This window comes from Epinephelus moara, chromosome 2, assembly GCF_006386435.1.
Source record: "Epinephelus moara isolate mb chromosome 2, YSFRI_EMoa_1.0, whole genome shotgun sequence".
NCBI lineage: Eukaryota > Metazoa > Chordata > Actinopteri > Perciformes > Serranidae > Epinephelus > Epinephelus moara.
This window is the reverse complement of record NC_065507.1, coordinates 16,668,291-16,681,170: the sequence shown is the minus strand read 5'-3', so window position 1 is coordinate 16,681,170 and position 12,880 is coordinate 16,668,291. Positions and strand designations below refer to the sequence as shown.

Genomic DNA, 12,880 nt, shown 5'->3' with positions numbered 1-12,880 from the left:
GGGAAAAGGATTTGGGAAAAATCGGAAATATCTCGGAAAGTATGAATGTTAGGAAAAAAGTGAATACATCCGTGAATGTCCTAATTCAGCTGAACGTTTTCATGTTTGAATGGTTTGAATTGGTTGAAGTTTGTGGAACTAGTAGCGGTCCAACCGTTTCCGCTCCATCCGCTTTAATAGAAGTCGGAATTTTAACGTTGAATTCTCGGGAAAATATGAACGTTATGGAAAAATTTGAAAGTTTCCGATAATGTCCTAATGAAGCTGCATCAGAAGAAGTTTGAATGGTTTGAATCGGTTGAAGTATGTTGAAGATAACTGATGTTGAAAAACACGGCGGAAGAATAAGAAAAATAAAGAATTTTGGTAGTAGAAGAACATAGGTTGTGAATGCTTGCAGCATTCACACCCAATCAGCATAACTGGAAAAAAAACACAGGTTATGACCCGGGACTGGAAGGGTTAAGATATAAGAGAGTCTCAGCATTTTCAAGTCAAGTGATCCAAACTTCGGTTGTGGGTAGAGGTGGGAATCAACAGAGGACCCATGATACGATATGATCACAATACTTAAGTCATGATACAATATTATTGCGATATTAAAAATACTGCTATATGCTGAGTATTGCGATAAAATATACTGCAATATATTACGATTTATCACCTTTTTTTCAACAGTGATTTGTGTCCCCATAGGAACCCTTCATCCCCAAATGTTTTATCTAATAAGATAAAAAGTTTTTAGTCTGTCCATCTCACTTTGATCATTTTTATTGCAGCAACTGATCTGCTAAACTGAAAAGGTAATCGGTTTTATTAGTCTAGTTGGATATAGTTTAATTTGTACTTGTAATATTAATATTTTCTATAATAAAAAAATCGATACTTGGCATAGGATCACAAATATCAAGTATCACAGTCCTGTCATTTCAGTGTTGGAAACCACAAACAAAGAGGTAACCCAAAGGCACTGTAAAGCAAAATTACCACACAATGTTTCTGATGTGAATAGAATAGAACATGCTAATGTTGCAGTGCCGTACCACAGCGCTGTGCGATTTGTTCCTAAAAAGAGAACCTATATAATTAGTAACACAGCTGTATCACCTCATCAGACCGTCTCCATATGAACTCCCCTCATGAGAATGCAAACATGCTGACCTGGGTCTCAATCTATCTCACCGCTCTGACTTTTATATGACTACACAGTTAACACCACCAATCAACTTCACTGTAAATGTAATGTCACCATAAATGTGCCAGTCTTATAGTTCTCAAACACAGTCACTGAGCCATTAAAATGGCACAAAAACATGTGTAAATCATATTGTAAACCCGGTGATTAAATGCACTTTGTTAGGGGATTCCCTTTGATGATGAAGTTTGGATTTCAAGGATTTAAAAATAATTTATAAATGTGTCCTAAATTACGTTGAGGCACTTTAAAAGTGAGTAAATTGAAAAAAAAAAAAAAATAATAAAATGAGAAAACCCCTCAGTGTTTTAAGGAACCTTTGAAACGTGACAGAAACTAAGAAACTGTTCTCTAATGAAACTCTTAAAAGTAGTGGTAATCTTGACAGGTTTTTTTTGACAAATTCATTATAGGTAAGACGCAACGCAGCGGGGGAACAGCACCACACACTCAGCAGCAACAAACCCACCCTGCCCACACACAGACACACACAGCGCCACACAGACAGAGGCAGTCAAACACACAGCAGGCTGCCTTCACATCACAGCGGAAATGAGTGGTGAGATGAAAATGGGAGGAAAGAGGGTAGTCGACGGAGAGAGTCTGCTGATGCTCTCCACTCCTCTGCAGGTAGTTTACTCTCTTACTGACATCCCTTGATTTGCATCCCACAAGGCGTGTTTTGGAAGGCTGCACAACCATGTCATCCTCCTTTCATCTCTCCCCTTTGAAACTAAAGAAGCCTTTAGGCCTGTGACTGACATATGAGGACTATAGAATCCAAATCACGGAGAAAACAACAACAAAACTGAGCCAACGTGCGTACTGCTTCTGTCATGGAGAGGACAGAAATACCTCCGGGACACAAAGGAAACAGTATTGGCTTTTAGAAGCTCTTAATTCTGGATAATATTTCTAGGATCAGTTCAAATCTCCAGGTTCAGCTAAAATCCACTGAATCAAAACAGATTTTCTCTGTAAACCTGCATTCTCAAACAGTATAAAGGCCTAATGCAAGTTTACTCTACTGTTCCATATCAGACCAAGGACTACAGTTATAAATGATGTATGCGATAAAAGAAAGCATGTGCCACTTTTCACACAGAAGCTAATATACATAAAAAATGCATGCGGTGCATTTAAAATGTACATATCTACATTCATGCTTTACACCATATCTTGAAAGTCTTGTATGAATGAACTGACCTTAGTGAGTTAAAACAATGTCGTGCCAAAAAAATTTCATTCACTTACTTATTCATATATTTTTATGGATGGCAGTGTCTGTCGATCGCTCCACCACTTTAGTTTAGACTGAAATACTGAATGACCTGTCATGAATTATGGTTTAGATATGCATGTCCCCCTTAGGATGAATAGTAACAACTTCAGTATCTAGCAGCATCATCAGGCCAAGATTTGACTTTGTCCAGAACTTCAGTGTATGGCCACAAAACTACTGACACTCCCAAAGCAGCACTACTGTTTCTAAGTACAGCCTCACAGAGCTGCTAGTGTGGTTGCAGACACCTTGGGCTCCATCTAACACCTGGCCCAAAGCAGTGCACAGTGCAACTGTCATTGCTAGGTTCAGACCAACACAGCTGTCATTTTCACAGCCAGTGGCCACGTTTTGCAAGCGCTGCTCTGTGCATCCATGGACATGAAGGTTTTAGGTGTGGTCAGGTGCATTGTTGGTACATAGCTATTTTGAGACAGCAGCGAGCAATTGTGCCACTGACCAACAAATACCTGGTCTAAAGTCAACGGTGCAGTGTTTTTCTGCTTTTTAAAGGGTATTATTCAGAGAGTAAGATGTGCCTACATAGGCAGGTTCACAACACACATACACGGCTTGTTACACACACGGGGACGCATGGCTGGGTTGCAGGTGGGTGAAATAATACATCATTAATGAGTCGGTGAAGATTCTCAGTCATCCAGGTCATGGTAATCATAAGTGCTATATCGTAGGCAACTGGACTTGCTTGCGTTTCTTGAAGATGTCTTCAAGAAACGCAAGCAAGTCCAGTTGCCTTCGATATAGCACTTATGATCATTAATGAGTAAAATGTTCTCTAGAATGTGAACATAGCAGAGAGCAGAGCAGAGCAGAGCTGCTCTCCCATTCCTCGTTAAAAGAGACACTGAGTGACTTTAAACACAAGGAGCAGCATGACTTCATTGATTATTTCAGGTGCTAAAAGTTTATCTCTGTTTCCTCTGTCTAGTTTATGACTACAGTTTTTAGTTTTGCTACTTAAACGTCCCACAATATTTGCTGCAGTGACATTACTGCTCTGACCGCAGTGCTCTCAGCGGAAAATGAGGGCGGCAGCAACTCAATCGATGGGGACTTGGCTTGGGAACCAGAGGGTCACCAGTTCAAGTGTCCGTACAGACCAAGTATGGAGTGTGGACTTGCAGCTGGAGAGGTGCCAGTTTGCCTCCTGAGCACTGCCAAGGTTCCCCTGAGCAAGGTACTAAACTCTTTCAAACTTAAAAAAAGGACATGCAGAAGCTTAATTTTCAACTGCCATTTTGCCTGTGGATTTTGTGGATTGACAAATACCCCAAAACACACCTATGATTAATTAAGAGACTAAATAAAACTCCTTTGTTCTTTGCACTTTACTTTGCGCACAGATTATGCATCGTCTAACCGGCAATAGTGGGTTGGTCATGCCCAAAATGCACCTGCACCATGCACATTAGACCATGGGCTATAGATGGTTTAAATAGAGCCCGTAGTCTTATTTGATTTCAGACCATACAGTAGGGCCTTTAGCGTATTCTATATAATCTTATATCAGCTTTTTATTGTATGTATGATATTGTCATCCACATCATAAAGTAATATTGGAACACAGACTATGCAAATCAGATAAAAGTTATATAATCACTCATGAGGCTGTTGTGACTCACAACATAAACACGACAAACAAAAGTAAATGGGCCACCATTAGAGGACAATGCTTGTGTCAAGCTAAGCACACTTACTGTATGATTTGAGTTTTAAAAAAAACTTCAACAGGGACATTTCACCATCGTTTTATGGATGCCATGAGTGGCCATGTGCTCATGCATTTATACGTCTGTTTATAAACCAGTGCAGAGACTGCATACACGTGTCTGCTCTTTAATGGTATTAAATAATCTCACCATAGACTGCACCGCAGGGAATATAATAAATATAAATGTAATAAAGCTCAGGCTGGGTTAATGACACACTGAAAAACATAAGGCTCTGTCATTATTTTTTTGTTGTCAAATGAGATGGGAAATTGAAATGAAAAAACAAGACAGTAGCTTTAAAACCATTTGGATGTGCATATTTAATTGATCAAATGAGCTTTGCACCGCTGTCTGGAAAATATAAAATGCTTTACACATGGGCAAATATTGATAAAGGCTGCCTCATTATCTATTAAATATGCTTACACAGTTGTTGTTAACCTATTCATATTCTGATCATGCAATTAGGGGAAATGTGAAAAAAAGAAAGACAGAAAAAGCACCCAAAAACGGCTGAGAAGATATGTGTGACCATAAGCATTGTGGCTGAATTTTTATGAAGTTAATATATATATATTTTTGCCAGGTCACTGATCATTTTCATTACACTTCAACAAAATCTCCAGGCACACCAGAGCTCATTTCAAGGCACTGCAGCTGAGAATCACTGGGTGAAGAGATTTTGATTGATGGCCAAAAGCAGCTAGCTCAAAATCCAGTCTCCAGTGTGAGAGGGACATGTCCCTATAGTGCCTTTCACACTTCACATTATTAGACTAGAGCTCTACTTGGCCTCAGGCTACGAGTTGGCCCAAGGCTAAGCGAGCTCTGTTTTTACACAGCACCAATTAGCCTAGAGCAATTTGGAAGCATCTGTTGTCACTAGAGATATCTAATTTTGTGTTATTGTATTAAATCATTAAAATTGTGTTTTCTTGTTTGCAAAGGCAGACAGAACACACTATTTTGGGAAGACAGGAAAGAAATTCTGAGTGCATTTAGTCAAATATTTTTACAAAGTTCTGAAAGTTGAGAGCATCTGCAGTTGTTTTTAACTTTATTTCGTATATTTAAGCATGTTGACGCTGTCTATATGTTATAAACATAAATAATAAGTTTATGTCTATTAAAGGAATACCTCAACCCCCAAATCATCTTTTGTATTTCAATTAATCACCACTTTACATTGATTTCTTGAAGAAAACTTTGAGTTCTCGAACCTTTTCGAATCCAAAAATGGTGAAAATTCAAGTCTCATTTATCTGATGGTATGCTCAGTACTTCCTAGACAGACAGCCCTTTCCGACGGGGAACTGAACAAAACATTTATGAACTCTTCAAAGCCAGACTCTATTGACAAAAACAGTAATTTTACCTCACTCAAAATGGGAGCTGCTGGTCTACCACTGCCGCGATTAGTAGTTTATTTGTGTTATTGTGTGACTTTGGAGTTTTAAAAGGTTAGCTTGGGTTCAGTGAAGTCACGCAATAACACAAACAAACCACCGATCAGGCAGTGGTAGACCAGCAGCTCCCATGTTCAGCAAGGTAAAATTACTGCTTTTGTCAACAGAGTCTGGCTTAGATAAGTTTCAATTTCAGTTCAGAAAGGGCTGTCTGTTTGGGAATTGCTGAGCATATGACTGGATAAATGAGACTATAATTATACTGCATGACTTATGTGAGAGTTTGTTTTGACATGACCCCTTTTGAATCAATTAATCAAGAATTTTCTCCATTTCACTGTGGAATCATGCAAGAAAAACAAACATTTTCTCCACAAATTCAACATAAAATGGGCTGAGTAATTGCCATACAAATAGTCATTGGGGGGGTGAAGTGCTCCTTGAACACACCAACTGTTGTGTTGGTTCGGGTCGATTTATGCGACCGACATGCACTAATGAATATTCATCAGGTCAGTCTGAGAACGATGATTAGCCAATTAACAGCGGTCCTTGGGTGAAAAATTACATTCCAATACTGAAAGAATGTGACCATCAATATAAAGCTGCAGCGCTGAAAGACTCATACAGCGTGTTTGTGTCCCCTGAGAGTGACTGCATGTGAGTGTGAGCCAGAGAGGAAGGGGCAGATAGCTGCAGGATGATGTATTTTTAATAGGTAGGTGGACATGTTTCTATTTAATGTATGCAAAAATCAAAAGCAATTGAATGCAGGTCAGCACTGGGTCAAAAGAGGTGTGTTGAGGGTGGAGAGAGGGAAGGAAGGGGGGAGGGAGGATGCTAAATAGAGGCACATTAATGTGACAGAGAAAGGGACATGGGTGGTGAGGAAAACAGACAATGAGGATGGTGAATGGAGAGAGAAGAGATGTGCAGTCGGAGAGATAATGGGATGCATATGCAAAGGATGCAACTTTGGAAGCAGAACCGAAGTCAAGGGGTGGGGAAATCTAGGAAAAAGGGAGGTAAGAGGTGAGGAGGAATGAGATGTCATGGAGGAATATCATGAATGACAGACATGACAATGACGTCTCTGTATCTGCATGCAGCAAGTTAACCTTGACACTAAATCAGAGAGTAAAAGAGGAACTTATGTATTCAATCATAGTAGATCAGCCAATTCACCCCTCTGACGCCCTGAGGTTACACTCTGATTGGCTAAGGAGCTGAACCAAATGCACCATATCACACTCTGAATGGTTCAAATGCAGCACATCGCTCTGTGATGGGTTACCTGAAGGAGCTGCACATTTGGTGTCTGTGGGGAATTTCAGGTACGAAGAACAATTAGCTCACCAAGCCCACCACCTCTAAATGTGTGTGTGTGTGTGTGTGTGTGTGTGTTTGTGTGCATCTGTAAACAATTTTCTGATGTATATGTGTGTGTAGTGAAAGCGTGTTATGGTAGAAAAGAGCTTTAGTTAATTGAAGTTCTGCAGTTTGTTTCCTGAATAAAGAAGCTGAGGTAAAATAAAGGCTGTAGAAGACATTTCCATAACAAAACCCACTGCTGCAACTACTTCAAATGACGTTTGTTAGGGTAGTGGCAGCTCTTTCCAATCCTTATATTTAAGGGGGGGACAGCATATTTTTATCACCTTCGGTGGGCTTTCAGATCCGGGGTATTCTCTCTGATCCAGTTTGTTCCAGCGCTGCATCAGTTTAATAACGATAGGCCTGCTGAAGTCCACCAGCTGGAAACCAGTCACATTGGCTCCGCCATGCATGAACCTCTCCAGAGATATGTCCTTAAAGCCCTGAGAGAGAAGAAAGATGGAAAGACAAGGTGAAATGAGGGGTTATGCAAGCGCAAAGAGAACAGAGTGGAAGTGGACTACAAAACGCTCCACCACTGTCTGCGGACCTTTGCTGGCAAATCATACTCCACATACTCCAACAGTTTATCTGATTATTTATACCTCTACTTATTATGGAGTGGCTTCCACAGCTGAGAGTGTGGCTTCATGCAGAGTGACACATTGTGATGAAGTGGTTGTGGAGAGGGACCCATTTGGGAACTGGCCACAGAGGTAGAGAGTAAAGACGCGCCAGGGTTATCCTGGGTTCACGGATGCTAATTGCTAAAAGCCTATCTAGCTTGACCTGAGCTCGCTGAACCCTTTTTCACCATCCCGGAGAGAACTGCTGTGGAACAGATTTTAGGGATTAAGGTTGAAGCAATACTTCATTTGCTGACACAAGTTCCAGCATCTTCCTGCAGCTTTGACTTTGTTGAAAAAGACAAATGTATTAATTCTGAAATGAAAGGGAAAGAAGGCACCTTGGTGGGAATATTAAATATCAACATAGATGGCAATCATGGATTTTTTTCTGCTATTGATGAAGAAAATGTTGGCATTTTGTAAACCTTGGCTACGTTACATTCATACATTTCATACGTACAGTATCATATAAACATTTCCAAAGTAACGTAGTTCTGATTACATGTATTTAAGCTGATTTTGTCATTGGGAGGTCGAGGAGATTGTGGATGGCGTGACAGTGAGGCAAGATGGCTGCCAAGCTGGCAACTACTGCACACCTGTTTGAAACCAACAAACAACAAAAGCAGTTGTTTTTAAGCAAGACATCGGTGGCATGTGTAGCCATGATTGTGATACCACAACTGGGTATTTTTTATTAAAAACATGACCTTTTCCTGACCATAACTGACTGGTTACTGTGCCTAAACATGACCACTTGCCTAGAGTGGCAGTGGTTCAGTCCATAGAGACCTTGGCTTGGGAACCAGAAAGTCAATGTATGGACCAAGTATGGAGTGTGGGCTGGCAGATGGGGAGGTGGCAGTTTGCCTCCTGGGCATTGCCAAGGTGTCCTTGACCAAGGCACCAAACCCCCAGCTCCTCGGGTGCCCGTCCAAGGCAGCCCCCTCGTTCTTCTTCTTCTTCTTCTTCTTCTAACCACAGTGTTGTTGAAACATAAACTTTGTACATATTCCCCATATAACAACGTACAAATATTACATATCTATGTTTTGCAGAAACACACTGCCAACATTTATTCTGGCAATTGGGTTGAAAAATAAGTCTGGGCCAATCTGACGTCAAAGTAAACAGCTTAAAAGACCCTGGTTCATGACACACATTGTTTGTGTGTCATGGCTGATTCTAATTTTTTTGGGACCATATCTTGATCATTTTGGAGTCAGTTTGCCAAATAATCCATTTTGTCTTCATTCATTCATTCATTTTCTGCAAATGCTTATCCTGTTGGGGGTCGCGGGGGGCTGGAGTCTATCCCAGCTGACATTGGGCGAGAGGCAGGGTACACCCTGGACAGGTCGCCAGACTATCACAGGGCTGACACATAAAGACAGACAACCATTCACACTCACATTCACACCTATGGACAATTTAGAGTCACCAATTAACCTGCATGTCTTTGGACTGTGGGAGGAAGCTGGAGTACCTGGAGAAAACTCACGCTGACACAGGGAGAACATGCAGACTCCACACAGAAGGGCTCCCCCACCCCGAGGTTCGAACCAGGAACCCTTTTGTCTTGTCTCTTTGAAGTATTAAAATGGAATTATCTTTCTATAGGCTATCCAAACAGGACATTACACCAACACTGTACTAAACATGTCGCAAACTACCTAACAAGAGTTCTTACCAGATTTGCTATGATGTAATGGTAGCCTTTGACATGTTTTCCCACGCTGACAGCCTGGAAAGAAAAACAGGGAGACAGAGAAAACACATTATTTCATTGCACAATGCACGTACTGTAGCAAAGCAGGAGACATGTAGGATTCACAATTAACTTAGAAGCCACTGGCAAGAGAACTTGAAGTTACTATAATTTAGTTTTAAGGAGCAGGGCAGAGGAGTCAAACCACAAATAAAGGAGACTCCCTCCCATCTGTGGCTGTAGTTATATTCGTATACTGATTAAAAGCAGAGGGAGCAATGAGCCTGTGAGCACTTCACTTGTCCTCAGTCCCATGCTGGCTCAGACTGCAGCTTCTTGGAACACTTAAAGAGCTTCATCAATGTGTTGTCTGGGTTAGGGCTCTGTTAACCTGTCTGGTCCAACTTCATTTAAAAACCCCTGCATCCTCGAGAAAGGATGATTTAATTTGTTTTGGTAATAAGCTTAATAAGGTGGCTAGATCGATAGTGAGACCAAGAGGCAACTCTTTCCTACAAGACTTCACATTTCGTATTATCAAAATACTGTTTCGGGAAGTGTAATGACATATGGTTGAATTCAGGCAACTACAGCCGATGTTCTTTTCCACTTCATATTAATACATGTTGCTAGTTGACAGAAATGAGTATTGACTGTCTGTCTGGCGTGGTTGTATGAAATTGCACGGTTGACAATTTGGCACAGTGATGAAGTGAAAAGTGTAATTCAGCTCAACACTGAAATCTGTAGTGTTTTTTGTCATGGATGGAGTGAAATGTTGCGCACTGTGAGCTTTCTGATGAAGGAGGAATAAGCATCTTCACATTAACATGGCGGCTAAACTTAATTAATAAATTGCTCACATTTTTCTCTCTGTCTCTCTCACCCACACATACTGACAGCGATGTACTGACACATACAGATGCACACACACGCGCAGATCGCAGCTGGCAGGGGCAGTCAAACAGAGCAGTCTCTGTCTCAGAGCAGAGGCGCTTGCCAACGCCAGCACTGCAGAGTCCACTGTGTCGGGAGTGTGTGTTTGTGGCTGTACGCCTGTCTCAGTATACACTTGTGTGTGCGCGCGTGTCTCCGTCTGTCTGTTCACTCACCACAGAAGCCAATTAAGAAACTGTCTGTTTGTCTGTCTGTCAGGGATGCTGTTACCGGTGTGTGTTTGTGTGTGTGTAGCTGTATGAGTACGGGCATTTAAAAAGCTGGTGTGTACGTTTGCTTGTCTGCAGCTTGCATTATGCACTGGTGTGTATTTTTTTAACATAAGCGTGCATGTGTGTGTGGAAGGGGGTATGTATTTGTGTGTGTGTGAGTGTGTTTAGCTGTATGTGTCACTGAGTTTGTCAGATGTGCGGACACAGGATCGGATGTGATGACAGGTGGCAGAACCAATGGGATGTTACACTGAAACCTGTGTCAAAGGGCACACAAACACACACAGAAACACACGCGCGTACACACACACACACACGTCTGTGCCACCTGTCAGAGCTCAACCATCAAGCAAGACAGATAATCTAATGAATTTGGACAAGTGTAAGGTGTCAGACTGTGTGCCTTCATATACTCTGTGTTTGATCTGTGTGTGTGTGTTCGTACTGTGTATCTAAGTGGACAGTATGGTACATTTACGGCAGTCATACACTGATGTAGCTGTTGGGGAATTCACATTTTTCACCCCACATTACGAACTCCAGGGAAAGACTCAAATCTTGTTTTCTCTGCAGATGTCAGAGAGCATAAGGAGTGTTGTTGCAACTAGCTGAGTGAAGCAGACAGCAGGCACCAAGACACCAGTAACACAGCAGTACGCACCACCATAACTGGCCTTGTAATACTTATCTGAATTGTTAAAAAGGTTCTGGTTATAATTACTTTACAAAAAAAAACAACGTTCTCTGTACTCTCTTGTCTGTGGTTTGAGGTGGCAGTGTTGTGACAGTGTGATGTCTTTGCACCTCAATATTAAGTGTTAAGTGCAGTTACGTCCAGGTCAGTGTTGTAATCTCTGCGCTGTCTGTAGTAATCTCAGTGATAGTAACAGTGCCACATAAAACTGTAGTGTGGCCTCCATTAAAGCAGTATCTCATGATCTAAAATGCTGCAGGGTCCTTCAGGTTCCAGATCAGTGTCAAATACCATCCTGTGCCTGCAGTAAGCTAATAATGAGTTTTTTTTGTGATGTGCTGTAGCAAGGCACTATCGTGTTTAGTAATGCACCATGTACAGCGATAAACATAACCACCAATTAGGCTGCATACAATACATTTTGACCATACATACCTGATTACTTCTCTGATCACTGCTCTTATAATACTGTGTATGCCAATTCTGGTTGGCAGTATAATGATATTACCTGTTCCAGGATGCTCTGTAGTCTCTCAGGCTCCAGGTCAATGACATATTTCCTCTCCTGACGTCGGTCCAGGTCCTCTAAGAGTCGGCGGTACGCTGCCTCATTGAAGCTCTCCACACAGATAGCGCTCACCTGGGTTAAACACACAGCGAATGCGTATAAGCACACAAACAGCATGTAGGAATAAGGTCAAGCATATAAACCACAAGTGAGTTAACATTCGTGCTTGAAGAATGAACAACAAAAACAATGTCATTACGTGTGTGTGTGCAGTGTGAGCGTGTGGTTGTGTTAGTTACACATGCATGTATGCCGCATGAGATCTTGCGTGTGTGTTTCTTTGGCCTGTTGCCAGGAGTGTGTGTTTGTGTGTGTCCTGACCTGCCATCCGTTCTGCCCCGCTCTCTCCATAATTGCCTGCAGTATTGCATAACCTAGACAACAGAGAGTAAGGGAAAGAAAAAAGGAGAAAAGGAGAATTAACACTGTGCTAAGCAGAAGCCGTACTTGAGATGTGGGGTAATTATATTTTGGAGTTTTTGCAGAAAAACTTAAAGCCCAGAAAAATCCAGCACAGCCGGGAGAGGAAACTGTTGGTATTATACATTTCTGCAAACCATGGATAAATTACATTTGTACGTTTCATATGTATCATATCAGCGTCTAAAGAGACTTAGTGAATGAGCTTTGAAGTGGATGTCAGGAAGTGGATGGTGTACAAGCTAGTTGAGATGCCTGCTGAACTGCAGACCACTGTTCAAAACCAACAAACAACAAAACCTGCTGTTTTTTAGTGAGACATCACTGCATTTCCTGCCAGGATAGTACCACTCAAAGCGGGTATTTTAACATGATCTTTTCCTAACCATAACCTAGTGGTTTTTGTGGCTAAACTTAATCACACATTAACCATAGCATTGAAACATAAAGACAAAAAAACGTACAGTTTAGACATATCTGCTGCATAATTACATACAAATGCAAGATTGGTGGTTTGCAGAAAATACCATGGCATCATTCACCCTGGCAACTTAACTTTCACTAAGCCCCCCCCTTTTGTGATGGTCCGACAAGCTGTCAGAGTAAGCATGGAGTCCACACTGTAACTAACTGCACTCCCTGAAGAAATATTATCATATTTTTGGAAAAATGAAACAGTGATTCCAGAGAGAAGCAGACAGA

At 41.3% G+C, this 12,880-nt stretch overlaps 1 protein-coding gene across 3 annotated transcripts in view; it reads right to left on the bottom strand.

The window, feature by feature from the left end:
• Positions 1-12,880, bottom strand: part of gria4a (glutamate receptor, ionotropic, AMPA 4a) — a 151,580-nt gene that overhangs the window by 70,022 nt on the left and 68,678 nt on the right. For all 3 annotated transcript variants that reach the window (XM_050075010.1, XM_050074991.1, XM_050075001.1), the window contains exons 4-7: positions 12,080-12,132; positions 11,699-11,830; positions 9,310-9,363; positions 7,275-7,433 (exon numbers count right to left, since the gene is read on the bottom strand). In XM_050075010.1, coding sequence (XP_049930967.1) covers positions 7,275-7,433; positions 9,310-9,363; positions 11,699-11,830; positions 12,080-12,132 — 398 coding nt within the window. The remainder of the gene's footprint in view (positions 1-7,274; positions 7,434-9,309; positions 9,364-11,698; positions 11,831-12,079; positions 12,133-12,880) is intronic.